The sequence below is a fragment of the Uncinocarpus reesii genome, genomic scaffold, assembly GCF_000003515.1.
Source record: "Uncinocarpus reesii 1704 scaffold_1 genomic scaffold, whole genome shotgun sequence".
Taxonomy (NCBI): Eukaryota; Fungi; Ascomycota; class Eurotiomycetes; order Onygenales; family Onygenaceae; genus Uncinocarpus; species Uncinocarpus reesii.
The window spans coordinates 1,150,760-1,172,897 of record NW_003052500.1 but is presented as its reverse complement, the minus strand read 5'-3'; the positions used below and the strand labels follow the sequence as shown (position 1 = coordinate 1,172,897).

Below are 22,138 nucleotides of genomic sequence, written 5' to 3'. Positions count from 1 at the left end.
AATTGATGATACTTCTTGTCGTGATTTCCTTTCTTGAAGCTAGTCCACCATTGCTGACAACTGATTTATCAGGTGGCCATTACTGAGGCCGTCCAGTGGGCTGTTACTCTATGTAGTGACTCCCTTATTGGATTGGGCTACACAGCGGGATAATCTCAACCAACTTTGCACGGAGCTATTTTCAGAGTTTACCATATTTCCTCACCTTTCGGTCCAATTCACCTAAAATATCGGGTGGATTGTACCGTTTTATGATACGGAAAATGAACTGTCTGGGCATATAAGATTTAAAAATCATAAAAGCCTATCAAATTCAGGCAAATATTTGAGATGTGCAATGGATACCAGTGGATGCACATCCTTATGTTCATTATTTGTCAGAATGGAGCAATACAAGCAGGCCCATTCTGGGCCTCATGTATCCATTCTCCGGCGACATGGAGAAGAATATCAGAGTTACCAACAGATGCATTCCCTTATATTTATTATCTGCCTCATAAAGGCCCATTCTGACCTTCACGTATCCATTCTCCGGCGACATGGAGAAGAATATCAGAGTCACCAACGGATGCATTTCCTTACGTTCATTATCTGTCAGAATGGAGCCATACAGGCCCATTTTGACCCTCACATATCCATTCTCTGGCGACATGGAGAAGAATATCAGAGTCCCTGCAGAGTTTCTTGAACCTATTGCCCAAAGGAATTTAAAACCAGTCAGAACTCAAAGCAAACACATGTGTTCCTGTAGGTGAGTCTTGCGTTGGATCTGGTTATACCTTTTGTGTTGCTTGTGAGGCATTTGGAGACACGTTACGCTGACAGTTGCCGTGTTGTATAGGCGCTGTTGTCCGCCGTGGTCCAACAGGTTAACTATCAACCTCTGCGGCTTAATCTACTTCTCAAGTAGGTTGGGCCGTGCTGCTCAACAAGACTGCGATGAGTCGCAGACTTATCAATGACATCGACAAGCCAGCTCGCGAACAGTGGGCTGGGAGGACGCGAGCAGCCAATGACCATCAGAGAGATCAAAAACAAGCCAGTTAAAGTATGCGGATCCATGGCGAACGAGCTTCACTCCAACCGAGCCATCAAATCGAAATGGATAGTTCCTCCACGATGATATCGAGGTCAACTATGGTGCTTCCCGAGAATTACTGTCGGATAACGGCGCAAAACTGTATACCTACAAAAGTGGCAATGATCAGTGTCCGATTTGACGTGAGCCCTCAAGACACAGCTTCGGGCTTCGGGAGCTGGCCAGCGACAAAATGTTGGGCCTAGCGGAATGCCTTTCAGAACGGCTACAGGGCGCCAATAACATTTCCATCCCGATGGACATTCAATACCTGGAAATATGGACTATCACCGGATTTTTCAACCCCTTGTAGCCTGCATATTGATTATGGTGATATCGCCAACTCCTTCATTCCCTCCTCCATAGATACCTTGGGCAGTACACCGGAACATTCTCCGCCCGCTGTCCATTAATGGAAAAGAACCAACTATTATTCTCTCAAAGATAAATTACATTTGCACGAAACTCAATAAGGGCCCTTTGCTGGGAACAATGTATCACAGCATCAGTCAGCAACTGATGAGACAAGATCCTGTGTATGACACACTGAAGAATCAACAAGGTGTTAATATGATCCAAGAGCCTTCAACAATAACAGACAAAATACCAGGAGATTGCATTCGGATCCTACCTGGTATGCATAAGAATTTAGGCGTGTGGTGGTGGAAGATCAAATAGTGAGATCTGGATACTAATGGACTTGTGCGTCATATCAACCCTTCTATGTTCACAGAAGGCGATGTGAAGCAGTTCAGGACCATCTGGACCGATATCATATGCAAGGCTGGTTATGTCCGGAATACTTCCATAGCAATCGCCATGCTCTCGTCCCCTATCGTTCGCTCGTTCGTTCGTTCATTCTTTTTTATATCCTACCGTTCGATAAAAATATCAAACAAGTTCTTGCAGACTCCACCGGCAAGCACTCAACTGGAGTTGAAGTGACCCGGCCTCCAGTCGCAAGCGGAAAAATAAACCTTTCCGTTCCATATTCACTTCCTGCGGCCATGCAACTTGACGGCATGGGTGCTAACGTTTTGGTTGGAAGAAAAAGACAGACCGCACATGATGGTTCACTATTCTTTTTGGTCCCCGATCACAATGCCGCTCAAGAAGTATATTGAAGACTGGAGATGAAGGGCTACCGCGAGATCCCATCATTGATTATGAAAACATTAGAAACTTGAAGGCCACACGCTTATGGTCGAAGCCCTTGGTATGAATGTTCTTATTTGTAAGCCCACTTGCAGGTCTAAGAGCGAAGCCATCAAAAGCAAATGAGATAGACAGCTGCAAAACACAAAATATAATGAAAGTTTGACCTTTTGCATTCCAAGTATTTCTGGGTATTAACTAGAGTACTCCGGATTCACACATCATAAACATGTCTAATAATCGCCAGCTTTTCTCTTGAATTTTGGTCCGTGCCTTGGTTGACTCCCATAATTTCGTCGGTTGGGCTGCTTTTTATCCCTACTCATGCTGGCACCAAGAGTGATATCCACCCGAGGTGGTGTAGGAAAGCCAAAACCCTTTGCGACTTTAACAAGATCTAATTTGTTGACGTCGAATACAGAACGGAGGGAATGTGATGCGTAGGCTTGGAGGTACGATCTGTAGCCATCCTTCGCAGACTGTTGGCGAGATCTGGTTAGCGATATGGTAGGCAGTTAGGGAGGACGTTGGGGTAGACTGTACCTTGTTGAGATAATAGTTCTGCCCGATTAGTTTCTCCAGCTGAGACTGTACGTTAACGATCTTCTTTGCTGGAAATTCAAATTCCACTACTGGCACTCGAGCATCCTTGAGATGTTTGAGGAAGCCGACTTCCGACGGCTGCAGGAACAATAGGCTGCGTCCTTTTCCATTCGCACCACGCGCTGTTCGACCCACACGGTGAATGTAATCTCTGGGATCGTCTGGTGGGTCGAACTGAATGATCCAGTCTACCGCGGGGATCTAGATTTCTAGTCAGTAAACGTGGTTTGCTTCAGAAGAATGGGAGAGAACATACATCTAGACCTCTGGCCGCAACGTCAGTACAAATCAGAGTACCTTGTTTTGCATTACAGAATTCGAAGAATGTATTAGTCCGTTTTTGCTGCTTTTGCTTTCCGTGAAGATCAAGCACGGGAAGATCGATGTAATTTAGCAGTTCGGCATGATATTTGACGCAATTGCAGCTTGAGAAGAAAACAATGATCTTCTTTTTCAGGTTTCGCTTTAGGAAGGAGAAAAGGAGGAGGAAACGTTTATCGGAATCGCAGATAACATAGCCCTGTTCCAGGCCTTCGACCGTGCTATGTTCTTTGCGGTGATCGACGTTGATGTATAGTGGCCCGGGGCGGAGAGAGATGCGCGCGAGATCTTCCACCTTTGTCGTTTGAGTTGCCGAAAAAAGCATTGTTTGTCTGTCTTCAGATGGGAGGATCTTGACAATTTGCCTCATTTGATCCTCAAAACCAACCTCCAGGATCCGGTCCGCTTCGTCAATCACGAGGGCCTTTAAATTCTTGAAAACGAACCCATCGGTATTCTGTAGATGATCGAGCAGACGCCCAGGCGTGGCTATGAGCAAATTTACTCCTTTTGTTAGTTTTTCTGCTTCGGCTCTTTGGTTCGCGCCCCCGATGACAATGCCGTAGGTTTGCGAATGATGCGCCATGAGTTCCCGAGCAACACCAAAGATCTGCAATGCTAATTCACGGGTTGGAGATACGACGATAACGCCGGTTCCTGGATAGGAAAAGCCCATCAGCCAAAGCCTTAAATTCACACAAGGTTGTGAGATGGAAGTTCATAGCCTACCGTTTCGTGGTTTGAAGCGTAGAGCACTTAGCATCTCGACGGCAGGTATCAAGAATGAGAGTGTCTTCCCTGAGCCCGTTTTTGCCGCTCCCAACACGTCCCTACCTGCCATCAATGGGGGGATTCCTCGCCTTTGAATTTCGGTCATCGTTTCGAAGCCCATGTCCTGTATGGCTTTCAATGTCTTTTCCGAAAGGTTGAGTTCAGAAAATTTCTGAGGTTCGCTTTCGGTTTGGGGTAGCGAAACAGTATTCAAGGAAGGTAATGCAGGTTGCTCAGACTCTGCGGTTTCAGTTTCATTCTGTTCGACGGGCGATTGGGAAGTCTCGCTGGCTTCCCGTTCTTCGACAACTTCGTCTGCGCTCTCAAGTCCATCTACATCTTCAAAACCTTGCTCCCTCGCTGCGGACGAGTGATTTGTCTTGCGCTTCTTCAGCTCCTGTTTGCCAACCTCGCCGTTCGGTTTCGAAGGGACAGCAGATTTCGCTTGTGACTTCATGGAGTCGCCATTCGTCGCAATGGAGTTCTTGCTGCCTCCATGCTTTCTTTTCCTTTTCTTCGACTGTTCTTTCGAGGTCTCCATTGTCACAGGTGTTTGGTTGGACCGAAAAAATGCACCGGTTGTTGACTGTCTTGAGCTCATCGCTGCTTGGAGTTTTGCTCTCAGCAAAAAACTTTTTGCGATAGGGTCACGTGCTGATAAGATAGTTAACCAACAGTCTAACAGACATTCAGCGTTTCTGGTAACTAGAGAAGAGAGACAAAGTACACAGGGGAGGAAACATATTGCTAGACTCGTTTCCGTATGAAAAATGGTTTTAGACGCTTTGAATAACTATCGTGGGCTGTTTCACGCCATTGTAGACAAGGCCTGCCCCCAAGTTCCATGAGCTCTACATACTCCGTACATCTTGAGATTCTCGGGCTCGTCGCCACTATCTTTCCTCTCGAGGCCTAATTCTCTGTACTAGGTACATACAGAGTACACCTGTAACAGATAAGAGTATGTAGTTATAGTCCTCCGACCTGGTGACCGTTTGTGTCATATGTTACCTGGGCGTGTGAGCCAGAGATACCAGAGCTGCAACCATATTAAGTTAACAGCACTTTGTGAAAATGATCAACCAGAGAACTAGAATCAAGTTTACGTGTTTTGGTTAAACAATGAAATCATGGACAAGAACCAGGGAGTAGGGATCGGCACCAGCGTCTTCACAGTACACATTAATGTTGCTCAAAGCTGTGATGGTCAGCAAAAGGGAATAAGTTGAAATTGACCAGCCACTGTGAATATCTAGCCCAGCTTTCCTGAAGAAACAGAGCGCTTCTCTCAGCACAGAAGCACAGATGGTTTTATACATGACGCTTGGCTGGACGCGCGTGCAGGCAATTGGGCGGGCTGTGCAATGTTACGGGGCTGTAATTCGGTTACCCCGGCTGATGTAAGAACCATGCGTTGTGGCTGACTCAGCACTTTATATGGCCACGGCGCGCTCTTATTGGCGGCTGGCGTCGGCTGGCTTGTAAGTTACCCCTGACGGCCCCGTATCGCTGTGTATGAGACAGTGGGCACCCGCTGGCCTCCACATTCCTGCGAATCTCGATCATCCAACAACAGCAGCCAGCATCCAACATTCACGTCGCTTCATCTCCATCACCACCCTTTGCCGCTGTCTCCCATCTTCCTCTTGGGCCTCCTTTTCCAACCTCAACGGCTCTCTCACTGTCCCTTTCTCTTCCTTCACCTACACTTATCTGCCCAGACCACGGGCTCCTTTCACTCGCTTCACGCCTGTCCTCTCACCTGGCTCTCCCCTGGACCCAATCGCCCTCACTCCAGCCTTATAAATAACCGTTCAACTATCAGTTCACCCCGATCGAGCTTGTTAACTACCGCCCACTGACCAGTCACTCGTTTGCCATACCGCCTGGAAGCGTCTATCACGGTGTACCGACATTTCCCCATTCACGGGCAGGGACGATCGCTTGTCGCTTTCAATCATCCACATCTCTAATAATCTCACTCTCGCTGTGGACCAGAAGTGCTAGCATTGGCGATTTACCTCTTCTCCTCAAGCGGAACGCATTTTACAGATGCCCTCGAATGCCGTGGTTAATAACTAAAAACTCCTAACTTGCCAAACTCCGAATAAATTTACGCTCGACCTGCTAGCCGCCCGGTGACTATGAGGTTGCTGACGCTATTCTCCGCGTTCGTCGCATTTCTCCCCTTCTCCCCCCTGGTCTCCGCCATCAACCTAATCGAATCAAAATCGCTGGTCGCTTGCCAGGATAACTCGAACTTCACCGCGACGCTTTTCAATGTTTTGTTTACCCCTCACAATAACTCTCTATCTGTTGAAGCCCTTGGTATCTCATCTATCGAAGGCAACATCACAGCAGTAGTGGAACTGATTGCCTATGGATTTACTGCTCTGAAGGAAAATGTCAATCCCTGCGATCTAGAACTCGAGGGCCTTTGTCCAATGAATAAAGGTCAAATCAAACTCGAGTCGAATATCAACAATCTTTCCCCTGACATCATCAACAAAGTTCCAGGTAAACTCCACCCGCGATGTTTCGACGATGTGAGCACTAACAACGGCATTCAGGGATTGCTTATAGCGTACCTGACCTCGATTTGAAAGTGCGAATCTATGTAAATTCGACAAAGGAAAGGAGAAGTATTGCCTGTGTTGAAGCTTCGCTCTCCAACGGAAAGACCGTCTACCATAAAACCGTGGCCTGGATAGTAGCTGTAATCGCAGGCTTGGGCTTGGTTGCGTCCGCGGTCACTTCCGGACTGGGACATTCCAACACTGCCGCCCATGTTGCAGCAAATGCGCTCTCTCTCTTCGGCTTCTTTCAGTCACAAGCTATGATTGGCATGTCCAGTGTGAAACTACCCCCGATTGTGCAATCTTGGACACAGAACTTCCAGTGGAGTATGGGTATCATTCGGGTTGGCTTTCTCCAGAGACTTGCCACCTGGTACCAGCGTGCAACAGGCGGAGAACCAGCAACGGTTTTGCAGTCGCTCTCAAATACGTCTGTTCAACTGCAGAAGCGATCAGTTGACTTTACCCATCGCCTTCTCGCAAGGACTGTCACCAACCTCGTAAAGCGCACTAACAGGGATGAGGGCGTTACTGAGAACAGTGCCATCGCAATTATTCGCGGCATTGAACGTGTTGGATTCCGCGCTCGCATTGAGCGTACCAACATATTCCTGACGGGTTTGATATTCTTTGTCGTCTTCGTCGCCGTGGTCATGGGCTTCATTGCCGGATTCAAAGGCGTCTGCGAATTACTCGCTAAGTCTGGCAGAATGAAGAGTGACAAATTCCAGGACTTCCGAAATGGCTGGAGAATTGTAATGAGAGGCATTTTGTTCCGACTGGTCAGTTCTCAGAGAGATTTCAACTACATATTTTTATATCTGAGCTAACAAGCTGTCAAATTTTAGACGCTGATTGGGTTCCCCCAAATGTGCATTCTCTGCTTATGGGAAATGACGCAAAGGGATTCCGCCGCCGAGGTTGTGCTTGCGGTGGTGATGATTCTATCTCTTATTGCCTCACTGGGTTGGGCTGCATGGAAAGTTATTCGTCTTGCAAAAAAGTCAGTCGTGATGCATAAAAACCCTGCATACATCCTCTACTCGGATCCATCCGCGCTCAACAAATGGGGTTTCCTTTACATCCAATATCGGGCTACGGCGTACTACTTCGTCGTTCCGATGTTGATTTATATCTTTGTCAAAGGCATGTTCATCGCATTGAGTCAGGAGGCTCCTAGGGTGCAAGCTTTTGCATTATTCTTTATCGAACTTGGAGTCCTGGTTGGAGTGTGTTATTTCCGTCCCTGGATGGACAAGAAGACCAACATCTTCAATATTTCCATTGCCTCCTTTAACTTTTTCAATGTGCTTCTATTACTCTTCTTCACAGAAATCTTCAACCAGCCGGTATGTTTCCAATCCTAATCATACAGCAGACCTTATTTACTGATACGATCTAGGGTTTGGTAACTGGTGTGATGGGGGTTGTTTTCTTCGTTGCTAACGCCGCATTCGCACTCATTTTGTTGGTGCTCGTCCTCATTGCTTCTATCTACGCGATTGTATCCAAAAACCCGGATACGCGATATCAGCCCATGAGAGACGACCGTGGTTCCTTTATCAAATCACAGACCCAACTCACTACGGAGCTCGACGCCCTTGGCGCCACTGCTCGAGGCGAACCGAAAAAGGCTTTTGATGATGATGTAACTTCATTCTCAGACAACTCTCTCAATCGCCCCCATACCGGCTCCCTACATGACAACGGTCCCGGACTCGCCGTATCACAACCGAATATGCGACAAACGCCTCATTCTCCAATAGATACGTCCGTCCCACTCTTCCCAATGGGCGACAACCACCAAGCTCACTCCCCTCCCCACATGTCTCCAGGACATGACCAGCGTGGCATGTATAGCGATAACACAGACTTTTACGGGCGAGCGCAAAACGCATCCCCTGTGCCAAGGGCATATACTAGTTCACCCTTCAACAGAAGTGGATCTGTGAATTCTAACCCGCATCAATATCGGATGCAAAATAGTGCGAGTCCGTGGCAGAGAGGTGCAGGTTATGACCACTAATTTCAGTTTTCTAATGTGATTTTTCCGTCTTACTCTTCCTATCCTCTTTGTAAACAATTGCGGAATATGCATAGAATTGTGCAAGTGTGTATGGAGTAATCTGTTAATATTCTTTGGTCAACTTCAGGGTCACTTTTGCCTTCTGTTTATTACTCTCCCTTGTTCAACCGATTTGCAATACGGTGCATAGTACAAACTACCACCTGGCGGTTAGGATTTTCCTCTGTTTCCTTTTTTCTACTATCGAGGCGTTTGCTGAGAGTGGACTGTCTCTCCTTTTGAGCTTTTTCTTTCCCTTTCATGTTAATTTATGATGACCTCTGCATATTTCCTTCTCCGCCTTTTCCGTCTTTTGAGAGGCACAACTATTATTCAATGTATCTATTCAGTTGCCGGTTTATAGCTTCGTGCAAACCCCAGCAAAACCTATTCCTCTAATCAATGCTCCTGGTATATTACTTAGTATAGACCATGATTTCAAGGTCGCTTAGATGGTGAACTAATTGTCCTAGATATCAATCCATTTGCTTTTCGACTATTTTGTAGAGTTTAATCTATGGGCTTTAGATGTTCCTGTTTTTGAAGAACGCTTGAAAAAAGAAACGGGGCAACGGAAAAAGAGAGAAGCAAGAAAGGGTACATATGTTGATACAGTGATCTGCCTTCAGAGTAAATAAGCCGCCCAAGAAATATTGAGGAGAATAATTGAAGGAAAACATATCTTGCCAAATTATTTCTGCTCAGCCAGCCCAGGCGGCGGACCAGATGGCATCCCGCCACCCGGCGGAGGCGGAAATCCCTGTCCTGCCCCTGGCGGAAGCGTAGAACCAGGAGTCTGCGGCCCAGGGCTAGGTCCACCAGGTGGCCCGGCATTCATCGGTGACGGAGGAAATCCTGGTGCACCAGGGGGAGGGAATGGGAAGTTTGGCGGTGGTACGAACGAGCCTCCTGGTTGCGGAGGTGGGAACGGGATGTTACCGGGGGGTGGAATCATACCAGGAATAGCGGGCGGAGGAGGAAAATCGCCTGCGCCAGAGGCTGGTGGTGGAGCGCCGGGAAAACCTGGCGGAGGTGGAAATGGCATACCTCGACCTCCAGGAGCTAACGGCGGCCTTTTGTTAGCATATCGCTGATAATAAGACGGCTGTCTAATGGGAGTAGAACATACGTGGTGGCATCATGCCGGGCGGTGGGGCTCCTGGGGTACCAGGCATTCCAAATGGTGGTGGTGGTATTGAGCCGGGCCGGCCTGGAAAGCAGGTCAGTCCTCAGAAACTATGAACACAACGGGTGATCAAAATATGAATTTTCTGGACCTACCCGGGAATCCAAATGGAGGTGGGGGTAATGCGCCGGGGACGCCGGGAATACCAGGTTGTTGGAGCATAGGATTGGCCGCAGCTTGGCCTTCTGCTGCATACGAGGATGTAATAGAGTCGATAACTGACTGGGCCTTTTCATGGCCGATTTCTGAATGAAAAACGATTAGCCGCCATTGGAAAGTGATACCGGTTAGGATAGACGTAGAGACAACCCACGTTGATAGTATTCGACCACGTTTCTCAAATGATTCCGACCTGCATTATGGGCTTTCCGTACGCTCATGGAGTCGTGGGTCAAGTAAACATCGCAGTAGTCACCTAAAATCCGGAGAGCACCAGGTTAGCGAATCAGAGAAGCGATTGGCTCATCCTTCCTTGGGCTCCATGGTGAGCTGTTGGCAGATGGATAACGACCCGCAAGCCGGACTTTCAAATCGAATGGTAAAGTGGAAACCTACAGAAGAGTGCATCGATAGTTAGCATAGGTATTTCGCAAGGGCTTGGTCGGGAGAAACTTATATTTCGGCATTTTGACCTGTTAGTCCCAATGGGACAGGTAGCTTTTCCCAGTAGTCTTGCAGTTAATGCAGATTGCACAATAATCAACCTTGCGTTCGCAGAAATAACCTCTCCGATATTTGTCGATTCTATTCTATCGGAGGTCGCGGTGAATCTCTGGCGCAATCGACGGAAATGAATAGGCAGACGGAATAATACGTGACGTTACCACACAGCGCAAATACTCAAAAATAGGTTAAAGCTCCGTATTTGTCTCTTCTTCGGAAGAAAAGCGTCAAGTACCAACGGCAAGAGAATGTGGTCGGTTTGATCTGCGCGATCCAAGACGACGAGGACTACCGAATTCAGACTAGTGGCGATGTTCGTGATAGCGGCGTAAACTGGCAGAATCTTCCTGTTTGCACTGTTTGCCGATAAAAGCTTACTAAGTGGTTAACGAACGAGGAGAACCAACTCCCCAAACAGAACAAACATGCTCTAGTTATCTATTTTCTGCAGCAGAGCGGGGGGGGCGCCACACCCAAATGCTACTGTGGCGGAGAAGAAGACCATCCGAGTGGATGAAAGCTGCACTGTCGATGACCACTCCTGCTCCTGAGACGGAGAGCCAACTATCACACGCCGTTAGCCTTGCAGGAATTCCGTTCCTGCCTGGAGAAGTCTCCTATGTTTGACTCTGTCCCACGTAGGATTGGAGAGCTCTCAAAGCTCGAACTTGGCGCACTTTGTTGGATGTCGGAGAAAGGTCCAAACACCTCCGCCCAAGGACATCACCCTGTCTCCAAGGGTGCTCCAGCGATCCCTGCCAATTGGAGGAGTTTGCCATGCAGCTAATCGACCTGGGAAGACCAAGCGGCCAGTCACTCAGTCCAGACTCGGCGAAAACGAAGGGAAAAAGCCTCATCTGAACACAAACCGTCCTCCAGTCCCATGCGGCGATGAGTGACGATCCCCCTCGCCAGCCAGGCACTGGGTCGCGGAAGCACGGAACTCAAGAGCTGGACAGACTTCTCAAACATATCAAGTCCAGCGACTCCCATAGAAGTCACCGAAAGACGTGATCCAGGTAACCGGGTAACAGTATGGTGTCGCGCCCGGTTCCTATTGGCTAGCGGGCCGGTTTCTGTTACGAAATAAAACAGCTTATGTCAGCCACCATCACCTGACTCGCAAGGTTTGAGGCTAAAAACAGCAACCGCGCCAAGCCCAAAGCGGCAAGCCCCAGCGTCCGAGGCCCTCCATGCCGGCTGTTCACATCACGACAAACAACACGAATGCTTCATCAACGGCCCCATGCGGGTGAGATGTCGGGTGACTTGACGATCGAGGATTGGCACCGTCTAAGTCCAAGCAGAAAACGACCAATTCGCGCAATCAATGCCATCAACCTGCGATTCCCCAAAACTCTCTCCCTGCCGCTGCTTTTAACCGCTTCTCCATTGGAACGTGGAACCGAGAACCATCCAATAATGCGGGGGGATGGCGTCAGGATGCAGGTCCAGTGCTCGCCGCCATTTGCTGGGTGACTTGTGGCTCGAGACCAGAAACCTGGCGATCAACGATGGCTTCGCGGGGATGCCAGGTACTCAGAGACTGTGCACCGCGTACCTTGGCGGCTTTGAGACAAATCCATGGGCTCCGTTGAATTGGCCAGAAGGCGTCACCGCCAGAAATCTCTGCATGTTGGGATGTATTTTAATCTTAATTCCTGATACCTTGCCAGGCTCAGCCCTTGGCCACCCGAAGTCAGACAGGAACCATCTGTTCTCTGCTTCGACCATCTTCTCCTGTCTCCACCAAGGTGATCCGCTCGACTCACCAAACGGACCGTCACACTGCTCAGTCTAGACCTTTGCGTGTTTCCAGTCCGTTATATTTAGGGGCATGACATAAAAGGATTAAGCAGACCCGTTGTCAAAGCTACATATACATACTTCAACCTCTCGATTCCTTTTTTTCTCGGGCTATATGGCCACGTGCAGGGATACCATTGCCCCTTGTCATCTGCCTCGTTTGGAACCTCGTCACAAAGCTTTCCTCTTATAGTGCTCACCGTCCACTCTTTCACCAGTTGACAATCAATTCTTCTTGTCGGTGCAAAGATTTCTAGGTCGTTTTGACTTTGAATCGAGCCTTTACGAAGACTGCATTGACTTTACGCGGTTCACAAAGATTTTATAATAGCATGTCTCCATACCGTCTTGTCGAACCTCTCCACTCGGCGCCAACTGCGAACCGAAGACAAGTTGTCTACACTGGCAGACCCGGCGCAGGCAATACCGTTGGCCTCCAAAATAACACTGTCAACAACCTGCCTTCCTTAAAACGTATCTCCTCCACGCGTCCGAAGCAATTTTGCTCCAGTGGCGGAAGCCTTCATACCTGCAGTAGCAGCGAGCTTGCGATCTTCAGCTTCGACGAAGAATTAGAATACGAACTAAGGCGCGAGAAGGACGTGGCACCCGTTTTTCACGTCGGGAGAAGTGGCGGCACAAACACTTTCCATCAAGACAATCAGTTGCATTTCAACAGCAGCTGCAATTACAGCGGCAATTACGCTCGCAAACAAAGTACTACTTCCAGCATGGGAAGCTCGTCGGCTTCTGCAAACTTGGAGAAGGCCGCCTGGAACAAGAGAGATGCCGACTCATGGCGAGCGAGCTTCAAGCATCCTCCTTCGTGACATATCGCCCCCATTTCTGTCGACGTTTCGCAGCCTTGACCAATTCGATCATTTCCCAGAACCTAGATTTTTCTAATATCCGTATTTTCCTCATTTTTAACGACCGAAACGTATTTTACGACTATGCACACCTGTCCCTTTCGACTGTATATCGCTACCGACCATTTCTCTTACCCGCACTAGCCTACGCTACCTTGCAACATCACTACTTCGCCAACTCTCACTGTTGGGAAATCAAAAGTGTTCGAGCTCCGGCTACTCTGTGTTGTCTTTTCTCGGTATTCGGGATATAAATAGAGTAGCTCATATGAGCTGGTATGTAGGTTACTACCTACAAATGTACCTCTAATAGCCAAATAAAATTATATCTGAAACTTCTGCTTCCGTCCATTTCTTTTGAAGTCATTTTGCAACAAGCTATTTGATACGGTGCATGCCACGTAGATACCTCTCGCTACCCCCAAATTATGCAGCCCATCCCACCGCACTTGATCTTCTCGTTCGTCCTCCCCTGGCTGATGCGCTATGCAGCCCTAATATGGATTATGAAGCATTAGCCGTCTACGTCACCCCCACCAAACCGCTTATTGCACGCCTGACAAGTTGAATACAAACACGACAACCCTTCAAGTCCAATAAATACCTCGCAGGCTATCTGTGAAACATCCAAAATAGTGCGTGGTCAATTCTCAGAGTTCCATTGTACGTTCTGACAACGCATGTAGATTTGTTGCAAGGTTCCTATAGGGCCGTATGTATTTTCTCCTTTGACGGGTATCGGGTTTCTCGAGCATCAACACGCTAGCAACGGTGTTCAGAACGCTGGATTTAAGGCATTTGAGTATGGTCATCTCTCCCAATCCAATAAATATCATTTGGGTATCAAAAGGAACGCTCTCCTAGAGAAATCGGAACCTTACGCGAAGGGCGAAGAAGAGCATAGAAGAGAAGGCTGGAAGGATAAAAGAAAAATTGCTGGGTATTGTACAAAAATAGTACACATCGGGTATTAAGGTACAGCGACTTCACGGGGATATCTTGATTTAATGAGTGGATCTATAGCCGTTATGTGAACTTTTGGTGGATGATATCTGGATTCTCATGCCAATCGTCAATGCTAACCCACATCTATAAGCCGAGTTAGTAAACTTGCACCTCTTCAAAACTTTCAAGGGAGAGGCCATAGAGCATACCTTTCTAAACGTGCTCAATCCAGCGAGAATACTGCCTCCAATCCACGTACTATATTTCCTCTCTGGTGGTGCAAAGATTTTAATTCTCATGTCCTTTACAGCTAGTCTCTGTACTTCATGAAGTAACCTGTCTCCAAAGCCTTTGCAGAGAGTAGAGCCGCCAGAGAGAACGATATTAGCGAACAGTGATTTACGGAGGTCCATATCTGTGCGATTGATCGCGTCGACGACAATTTGATGTACACCCGCGTATTCGAGGCCGATTATCTCAGGGTCAAAGAGGATTTCGGGGGCACGGAATCGTTCTACACCGACCTGGAATTGTAGAACGGTTTGGTCAGAATACAACTCGTGAAAATATCAAACGAGCAATGAGACATACCTTTAATTTATGCCCATCTGGCAGGACATATTCTTGTATCTTCGCATCCTGCTTTCCTACCCCGGTAGACCACTCTTTCTCCTCTTTCTTAGGATCCAATGCTACGTACGTCGTCTTCTCCTTGATCATCCTCACCACCTCCTTCTCCGCGCTCGTATGAAAGACATACCCGCTCTTCCGTAGCAACAGCTGTAAATGCTCTGTGACATCCCTCCCAGCCACATCTATCCTTCGTATACTACTCGGCATCGCAAAACCCTCATAAACCGGCACCGCATGCGACACACCATCTCCCGAATCCAACACAATTCCCGTCGTCCGCCCGGACGCGTACAGCGACAGCACGGCCTGAATACTCGTATATAACGCAGGGATATTAAACTGTTCAAACAGAATCTGCGCCGCCGTATCCCTGTTCGCGCGCGGATTCAGCGGCGGCTCCGTCAACAGCACGGGATGCTCTTCGCTCAGCGTCTTTAGTTCCCCCTCGTACACCCACTGCCATATCTTCTCCATATCATCCCAATCTGTAACTATGCCATGTTCAAGCGGATATCTGATTTTGAGTAAGCCGCGGAGCTCTTGAGCTCGCTGGCCGATGAAAACGTCGCCTTCTAGAGCACCGGCGAGGACTCGTGGATGTTTCGGTCGGCCGACGAAGGAAGGGAAATAGCATTTGGGGAGGTCCTCACCGGCGAAACCGGCGCGTATCGTACCGCTGCCGTTGTCTAGGACTATAGGGGCGTTGTGAAGGGTTGCTTCGGCCATGATTCGGGGCGCGGAGGGTTGATTGTGTAGGGGCTTAGGGTCGCGTGTTGTCGAGGCGAGAGAAGCGTGAATCACAGCTCATGGGGCATTTGAAGTAGTTTTCTGTGAAATATGCAGGGTTTCCTTGAAAGGGCGAATGGTTATTTAGGGAATTGCGGTGGTGGGCGCGCTTCACATTCACCGGTTGATCGGGTTTGGTGGAGTGTTTATGGTGTTTTGAGTCTGGACAACTTATTTTGTTTGGTGTTCAGGAGAATCCAATTCAACAAACTGACCTCCATCCATAAATCAAATGATCTCTTTTTACCTAGGGTCATTTCACATCGCAGGCTCCTTGTTTGGCGCTTTTTGTGACGCCCTAAATCAATTTGCTTTCAAGAAGCTCACCATGAGATATTAAAGAGATGTTTAGTGGCTGATATCGAACTTGATTTTTAGCAACTTTGGGGAGAATTATGGTGACATTCCTACAGACATTTCGTCTGATACGGCACTATCTAATTGGTATACTGGGCAGACAGAGGCCTTCCCTCGATAGCTAACCGTAATCTGCGCGATCAATCACAAGAGACATTGGTAGGAGACATCAGCTGTTCCTCAAGAACGATAGATAAACAGTAGCATTGTGTATATGGCTACCCCCGGGCTTTCGGGGAATATATAGTTAGGCCTTGCTCCTCAACTGTAGGAAGCTTGAAACGCAAGGGGAGAACCAGTCGAACTCTGGCTGATCCAGCAGGTTCAAGAAAGCTGCAAAAAGGCTGCATCGCGGAATTGGATGGATCTGAACCTCGCAATTGTCACCACCTCGTGTATGACGGATTTGGTGTAGAGCTTTGACGTGTTCTCAGTCAACGAAGCCTAGTTCATCCTCCATAACTCCCACTAAGCCACGACGCTGCTTTTCTTGGTTGCCAGAAACGGGAGGCCACGCATGTAGATGTGTTCGAAACTGTTCTGTTTCTGCGACTGTAGAGGCGAGGGATCTGATGCGTATTAATATTAAGAAATATATGGCACTGATGGTCCTAAGACTTATCGAAAATAACACAAGACAAGGCCTACCCGAGTTTGCCATACATCACGTATCCCACGGACGACAACTGGTGGGCGAGCTCGGCTTGATGGTTGTGCAAGAGCTCAGGATTCGGTACTACAACCAGTGGGACACCAAAACGCATTGCTTCGAGGATGGTCCCAGATCCTGTGCTTTCGCAAGCATGGTATTAGTCGCTGATTCTAAAAGCAACGAATGCGAACCGCTTGATAGATATTACCGGCATGGCTGATGATCATCCCTTCGTCCCTGTGAACGCCGGCATTGGCCTTGACAGCCATCATCTCCTTTTTCAGGCCGTCTATGTTGTAGTCAAACCCTTCTATCCTCAGGCCAAATTTCTCTTTTAGATCCGGGCCGTGTTCTCTGATAAATTCATCAAAAAGCTCGTATCCCAGTTGGCCAAATTGCAAGAGAAGGTGGGTGTAGTGTTGCTCTCGTAACGCCCCGAGGAAAGGTAGGCTTAGGACCTCCCGAACAAGGGAGTTGAAGGAGGCAGTCGCACCAACCGTTACGAAGCAAAGCTTCGCTCGCGATTCAGGGTCATCAGAAGTGTATTTCTCTGGGTCCATCTTCCACTTCTTCCGGTGGAGGATATCTGTTGCCTGTTTCATGGCTTCAGTGTTGAATCAAGGGCGCCTGAATCAATAAGCGGATCAGAGCTAGCATGCGGTTACGAGTTCAGTAGCATAATGTGTGAATCGCAACGCGTGAAAAGAGGCACTAACAGTGTCATTCCATTTGCAATGTCGCCCACTGACGCACCTCGCCGGCGTCCAAGTCCCGCCAGTTTGACATTCACTGCGATTGACGCGCGTGTCGATTCCCGCGGACCGCGCGATTGGCGCTAAGCGGGAAATATATATTCCGAGGCAGCTCAACGCAAAACGTGAAGCGCATCAAACTCTCAACGACCAAAAAAGCGCCGCCAGTCTTCAGGGTGTTTGGCTCGTCGAATTGGCCAGCTATGGCGACATCTGCAAGATCCCTAAGCCGGCTGGCTTCGTCGGTTAAAAGACAAACGCCTTCTGGGCAGAATCTAACGAGATGCTCGTGCCCAATTGCCTGGCAATCCCACCGTCGGTTTTCAGCGACCCCAGCTCCATTCCACAGGAAGAGCAAAGCGACCGACCCGCTGTTAGACAGTGGGAACTTCGCGGATATTCCGGAAATGCAGAAGGTCATGCGGCATGAATTACAGCGTGCATTCAACAGCATCGATGAGAGAGATGCACCGCTGGATACCGAGATGCGAAGAGTAAAAGTCGGCTTCTGGGGCGACGCCGATCCGGACGAATATGCGAAGACGCCCGATGATGACAATTTCAAAGACGATACCATTACTTCAATGGCGCACGCGGAACTCGAGCAGCATCGTGAGCTGAGAGAATACGCCCGCATAATCGCTTGGGATATGCCCTCATTGACCGGTACTTGAACCTCTGGCCTTTGATCTTGTTCAGTCCCCTTGATTCTCTTATTCCACAGACTAATCGCTCGCTATACATAGCACTTGCAAAACCCTTTCACCTTCCTCAACAAGACCAGATCCTCCGCTTCCGCTACACCACGTACATGGGCGAAAATCACCCCGCCGAATCCAAAGTCGTCGTCGAATTCTGTTCCAAAGATCTCAGGCCCACCTACCTAACCGAGGCCCAACGCATCACTCTCCTCAAAATCGTAGGCCCTCGCTACAACCCAGATAAGGATACCATACGGATGTCCTGCGAGAAATTTCCCACTCGCGCTCAAAATAAGCGATACTTGGGCGATTTAGTCCAAAGCCTAATCACCGAAGCGAAAGAAGGCGATTCCTTCGCTGACATCCCGCTCGATTTGCGCCATCATAAACCCAGGAAGCCGCCGTTGAATTTCCCCTCACGTTGGAACATGACGAAGAAGCGGGCAGAGGAGCTGGCGGAGGAAAGGAAGGAGCGCGAGATTGCGCTGCAAAAGCTTCCTGTGGTTGATGGGAATGAGGCTATTGCAATTGCAGTCCGAAGTTTGCCCGGATTAAGCCAGGCGAGTCCTCGTGGTGTGGGCGCCGGTCAGAAGGAAGCTGTTGGCGTCAGAGTCCAGCGAGGGCGGAATCCTCTCAGACAGCGTTCGGTACGGTAGAGACATCCACGATATAAGTCTCAATGTTCAATCCTGGTGTTGGGTAACGGGAATAACTGGTATACCTGCTTGTTGTTTTAGATTTCGCCACAGGCGGGAATTTGTTCTTGTATGTATGTATGTACTATATTTCGCTTGGCTGCTTTCACAGGAAAATAGACTGTATCAGAGATTTATACTAATCTCAAGCCTTATCATTTCATGCGCATAGTGCAACTTTGTCACTGAATGATTCTCGTGGTTGGTGTTGAGGGGGCCAAGCCTTCGAGCCAGATATTGAAAAATAAGACATCATTGAAACGTCGAATTTAGTATAGAGGCATGAGTTTAAACAAATGCATTTTGGCTTGCTATTGATACATCACAGGGAAACATCTCGTCTCTTTTAAGGGAATTTTAGGGGCAGTAAATATCCATCAGCAGAATACAAACACATCGCAATACATAATTTGAAAAGCAAAGAGCAAACAATAATAAGAATCTGGACCAGAAGATATGCCAACAACAGACAGCTGCGGCATAGGGAAGAGTTATCAGTCTGTATACAGCAAGGCGAGGAATCAAGGACATTCTGGGACACGCCACACGTAGAACAAGACAGTGTAATAACAACAAGATAGGGCAAACACATAAGAAATCGAAAGAATCATCAATTTAGAAAATATGAGCTGGACAAAGCCTCAGCCTAACTAGCATTGTGCCGATGCATTTAACGAACGATGCATCTCATGCCACAATAAATATTTAAACAAATCGCCAAACTTCCAAGCGGGATAAAAGTGACAGGACCGGGAAGCTGGCAGTATCAAGTATATAATCCAATGTAATGGAGGTAAATCCTCTTTGTTGTCCAATTACATGAATCATATTTGTGTTGTTCTCCAATTGAAACCAATAACAGCTCTTTTTTTTTTTCCTCCGTAATTGGCTTGTCAAAAAGGAGGGTATAAAGATTGTAAATAGTGTCCAAACTCTGGTGAGCGCTTGCTAATCTGCCTTGCTAACATTGGTGAAAGTTAGCTCCGTTCGAAATACGTGACGCAACGTTTAAAAGGCTGGACGTTGAGTCCGGACATCATCGTTGAGACTCAAATCGAATAGATCGCACTCTCCGTTGATGTCGAAGATACGGCTGGTCATGCTGGCAGTACGCTCAAAGTAAAAATTGTCCGGGCAAACTTTGGTACATCCGTTCTCAAAGCTGGAAGTAGTAGAGTGCGTGGAAGAATTGCGTTCCGAAGAAACAGGCGAAGAATATGATCCGGCATTTGCACCATTGCTTGTTGCGTAAACATGGTCTAGTGCCTGAGGACATGCGGCCTCAAAAGGGTAAAAGGACTTCGGCTCAATATCGTTACTCGGAGAGCGGTTGATAGTAGTGAGGGTATCTTGACTGTTTAAAGTGTTGAGGTCGTTAAGAGGCTGATAGAGACGGCGAGATTTTTGCTGTTTCTTCGTGAAGTGCTCCTGTCCAACACTTAAATCGCTGACTGGCTTTGGAGGAACGAACGACATGGATAGCCCGGAAAAATCGGCTTTCCCATCGTACAAGGACCACGGTGATTGGGTTCCCGGCTTCAAGGTTGGAGTTGTTCCATTCTGGTGAGGAGCCAGGTCGTTGCCAATATTCCCATTCAAGGCCCTACAGCCGTTGAAAAGGTTGGCATTGATGGGCTGAGCGATATTGCTTCTAGAGAAGCCGGCTGCCGTGACAGGAAGTGAATAGGGCTGGTTGGAATTTAAACCATTGACGATCTGTCCAAAGTTATCTTTAGATTTGACGGCGGTATTGGCGGTATTTGGTTTCTGAAGATCCTTCAAATTATTCTGGTTAACGAGATCAAACCGCTTGGGTGGCCCAAATATCCCGTCCAAAGTAGCTGTGGCCTGTTCTCCACTTCCGACGGTTCGCCCAGTTGGAGCGATAGGCTTTAAATGAGTTTTGCTAGGGCTCTGGAGTAGATTCATTCGGCAAGCTTGATCATGCGCAGTACCTGGGCCATTCTGAGGGGCCTGGTTGTGTCCTTGCAAGGGAACTCCGGATGTCCCGATAGCGATATGCTCGTAAGGGTGGTCTTTTTTTCCCCCATGGAATAGAGCTTGAACATTGGAGCGGTTCGCCCGGATTCGCGAGTTCTCCACATTCGCTGCAATGCTCTTGACAATATGTTTTTCACGATACCAACGAGGGATGTCCCTAAGACCGAGCTTCTCAAGGACAGCGGGGTCGAGAGGCATCTCATGCTTGAAAATGCAGCCTAAGATCGGGTATAAGCTTTGTAAATTTATGGCTGCCTGCAATTTACTTACCTTGTTGCTGATAATCGCATTCTCCATGGCGAAGCCAAAAAGAGCAATACTCTTTTTTAGGATTTCCTTTCTGACGAGAATTGGAGTTCTGCTACAGCATCAGCATAATTTGCCCCATTGTCAAGAGATAAGACTAAGAAATGAGGCTCACATTCTTAGAGAGACCTCTGCCGTTCCGAGTTGCATCCTGCTATGATGGCCTTAGAATGCAGATCGGGTGGCAGCTATGGAGCAATTGTATTTTCAACTTACCTTGGAGCCGACTGCCAGAGACTTCTGATCACCCACGGTGGTAACTGCTTCAGCTGTGTCATGTGCAAAACAGTCGACAACGTAGAATTGGCCACGATGATTCGCGCTACCGAGACTGGTCATCCCTTGGGTCTCATTCTGACTTAACAAGCGAGGAACACCACGGATTGACATAAGAGGAGGGAGTTCATCGACAGCAACGAGAGGCGTAAGACTACCATCTTGACGAGAGATGAAAAACTGGGGACGAAGCGAGGCATCCATCTTTTCAGAAATTGAGCTTTAGAGCAAAAAGGTGGCTAACAACTGCTAGATATTGAGAGACTCAGGGATTGGATAAACGAGACAACGGAAAAAGAACTGATGATAAAAGGGTAAGTGACAAGCGAGAAGGAGATGCTCAAAGTGCGAGATGAATTTGGGAGGAAAAAATTTTTTGTGGGTTTTCAGAGAAACACAACACAGAGAAGATGGAGGGGGAATACTTTGAGAAATGCTGGAACTTGCCGAATCTGTTGGGGAAAGCAGGGACTTGGGCAGGAAAGCCAACACAGTGTTCTCACATCTAGCAAAGAACAAGCTCCATCAACACAGTCTTCTGCAAGAGATGAGTATCAGGTGCAGGACTCTGGATGTGTAATGATGGAGCAAATTCCGGAATGTAAACTTGATATCATAAGAAGCAGAAGAAACCTGTCCGGAAGCTGGGCACCCTGAGGTCATCACAATTATCAACCTGAAAGAATCTGTGAACAACATTACTGATTCATTGCCCCTTGTTTGCCTAAAGAACCACTACCCATAAAGCAGTTTGCCTTCCACTCAAGACATGCTACTAGCCCTGGGATGCGGCTATCGGGAGCCTGCATGCGCATCACGGATACAGCAAAGCCTTTTCATTTTGCTCAAGGAAAAGCCCAAATATCACAGAGTTTGCCATTGGGCAGAAACTCTACCTTTGAGGTTTCATATAATAGTTTAAACAGTGTACAGTATGCCCT

At 48.0% G+C, this 22,138-nt stretch overlaps 9 protein-coding genes across 9 annotated transcripts; 4 read left to right on the top strand and 5 right to left on the bottom strand.

Moving 5' to 3' along the window:
* Positions 1 to 1,101: 1,101 nt before the first annotated feature.
* On the top strand, positions 1,102 to 1,491 carry UREG_00581 (uncharacterized protein; the record flags this gene model as incomplete). The annotated part of the gene is made up of 2 exons (XM_002541021.1): positions 1,102 to 1,221; positions 1,285 to 1,491. 2 exons carry the CDS (start codon positions 1,102 to 1,104, stop codon positions 1,489 to 1,491), a joined length of 327 nt encoding a protein of 108 aa, XP_002541067.1.
* Positions 1,492 to 2,466: 975 nt separating this feature from the next.
* UREG_00580 (ATP-dependent RNA helicase DDX18) lies at positions 2,467 to 4,469 on the bottom strand (the record flags this gene model as incomplete). The annotated part of the gene is made up of 4 exons (XM_002541020.1): positions 2,467 to 2,712; positions 2,777 to 3,037; positions 3,093 to 3,814; positions 3,992 to 4,469. The coding sequence occupies 4 exons, from the start codon at positions 4,467 to 4,469 to the stop codon at positions 2,467 to 2,469; spliced, it is 1,707 nt and encodes a 568-aa protein (XP_002541066.1).
* Positions 4,470 to 6,072: 1,603 nt separating this feature from the next.
* Positions 6,073 to 8,530, top strand: UREG_00579 (uncharacterized protein; the record flags this gene model as incomplete). Its single annotated transcript, XM_002541019.1, has 4 exons — positions 6,073 to 6,445; positions 6,499 to 7,286; positions 7,353 to 7,853; positions 7,907 to 8,530. The coding sequence occupies 4 exons, from the start codon at positions 6,073 to 6,075 to the stop codon at positions 8,528 to 8,530; spliced, it is 2,286 nt and encodes a 761-aa protein (XP_002541065.1).
* Positions 8,531 to 9,260: 730 nt separating this feature from the next.
* UREG_00578 (uncharacterized protein) lies at positions 9,261 to 10,135 on the bottom strand (the record flags this gene model as incomplete). The annotated part of the gene is made up of 4 exons (XM_002541018.1): positions 9,261 to 9,631; positions 9,699 to 9,779; positions 9,851 to 10,000; positions 10,069 to 10,135. 4 exons carry the CDS (start codon positions 10,133 to 10,135, stop codon positions 9,261 to 9,263), a joined length of 669 nt encoding a protein of 222 aa, XP_002541064.1.
* A 2,421-nt stretch (positions 10,136 to 12,556) lies between these two features.
* On the top strand, positions 12,557 to 13,054 carry UREG_00577 (uncharacterized protein; the record flags this gene model as incomplete). The annotated part of the gene is made up of 1 exon (XM_002541017.1): positions 12,557 to 13,054. One exon carries the CDS (start codon positions 12,557 to 12,559, stop codon positions 13,052 to 13,054), a length of 498 nt encoding a protein of 165 aa, XP_002541063.1.
* Positions 13,055 to 14,119: 1,065 nt separating this feature from the next.
* Positions 14,120 to 15,397, bottom strand: UREG_00576 (actin-1; the record flags this gene model as incomplete). The annotated part of the gene is made up of 3 exons (XM_002541016.1): positions 14,120 to 14,182; positions 14,248 to 14,562; positions 14,630 to 15,397. 3 exons carry the CDS (start codon positions 15,395 to 15,397, stop codon positions 14,120 to 14,122), a joined length of 1,146 nt encoding a protein of 381 aa, XP_002541062.1.
* Positions 15,398 to 16,458: 1,061 nt separating this feature from the next.
* On the bottom strand, positions 16,459 to 17,068 carry UREG_00575 (uncharacterized protein; the record flags this gene model as incomplete). Its single annotated transcript, XM_002541015.1, has 2 exons — positions 16,459 to 16,601; positions 16,675 to 17,068. 2 exons carry the CDS (start codon positions 17,066 to 17,068, stop codon positions 16,459 to 16,461), a joined length of 537 nt encoding a protein of 178 aa, XP_002541061.1.
* A 353-nt stretch (positions 17,069 to 17,421) lies between these two features.
* Positions 17,422 to 18,975, top strand: UREG_00574 (uncharacterized protein; the record flags this gene model as incomplete). Its single annotated transcript, XM_002541014.1, has 4 exons — positions 17,422 to 17,884; positions 17,965 to 18,566; positions 18,657 to 18,692; positions 18,943 to 18,975. 4 exons carry the CDS (start codon positions 17,422 to 17,424, stop codon positions 18,973 to 18,975), a joined length of 1,134 nt encoding a protein of 377 aa, XP_002541060.1.
* Positions 18,976 to 19,622: 647 nt separating this feature from the next.
* Positions 19,623 to 21,401, bottom strand: UREG_00573 (uncharacterized protein; the record flags this gene model as incomplete). Its single annotated transcript, XM_002541013.1, has 3 exons — positions 19,623 to 20,833; positions 20,886 to 20,973; positions 21,138 to 21,401. The coding sequence occupies 3 exons, from the start codon at positions 21,399 to 21,401 to the stop codon at positions 19,623 to 19,625; spliced, it is 1,563 nt and encodes a 520-aa protein (XP_002541059.1).
* Between the last annotated feature and the right edge of the window lie 737 nt (positions 21,402 to 22,138).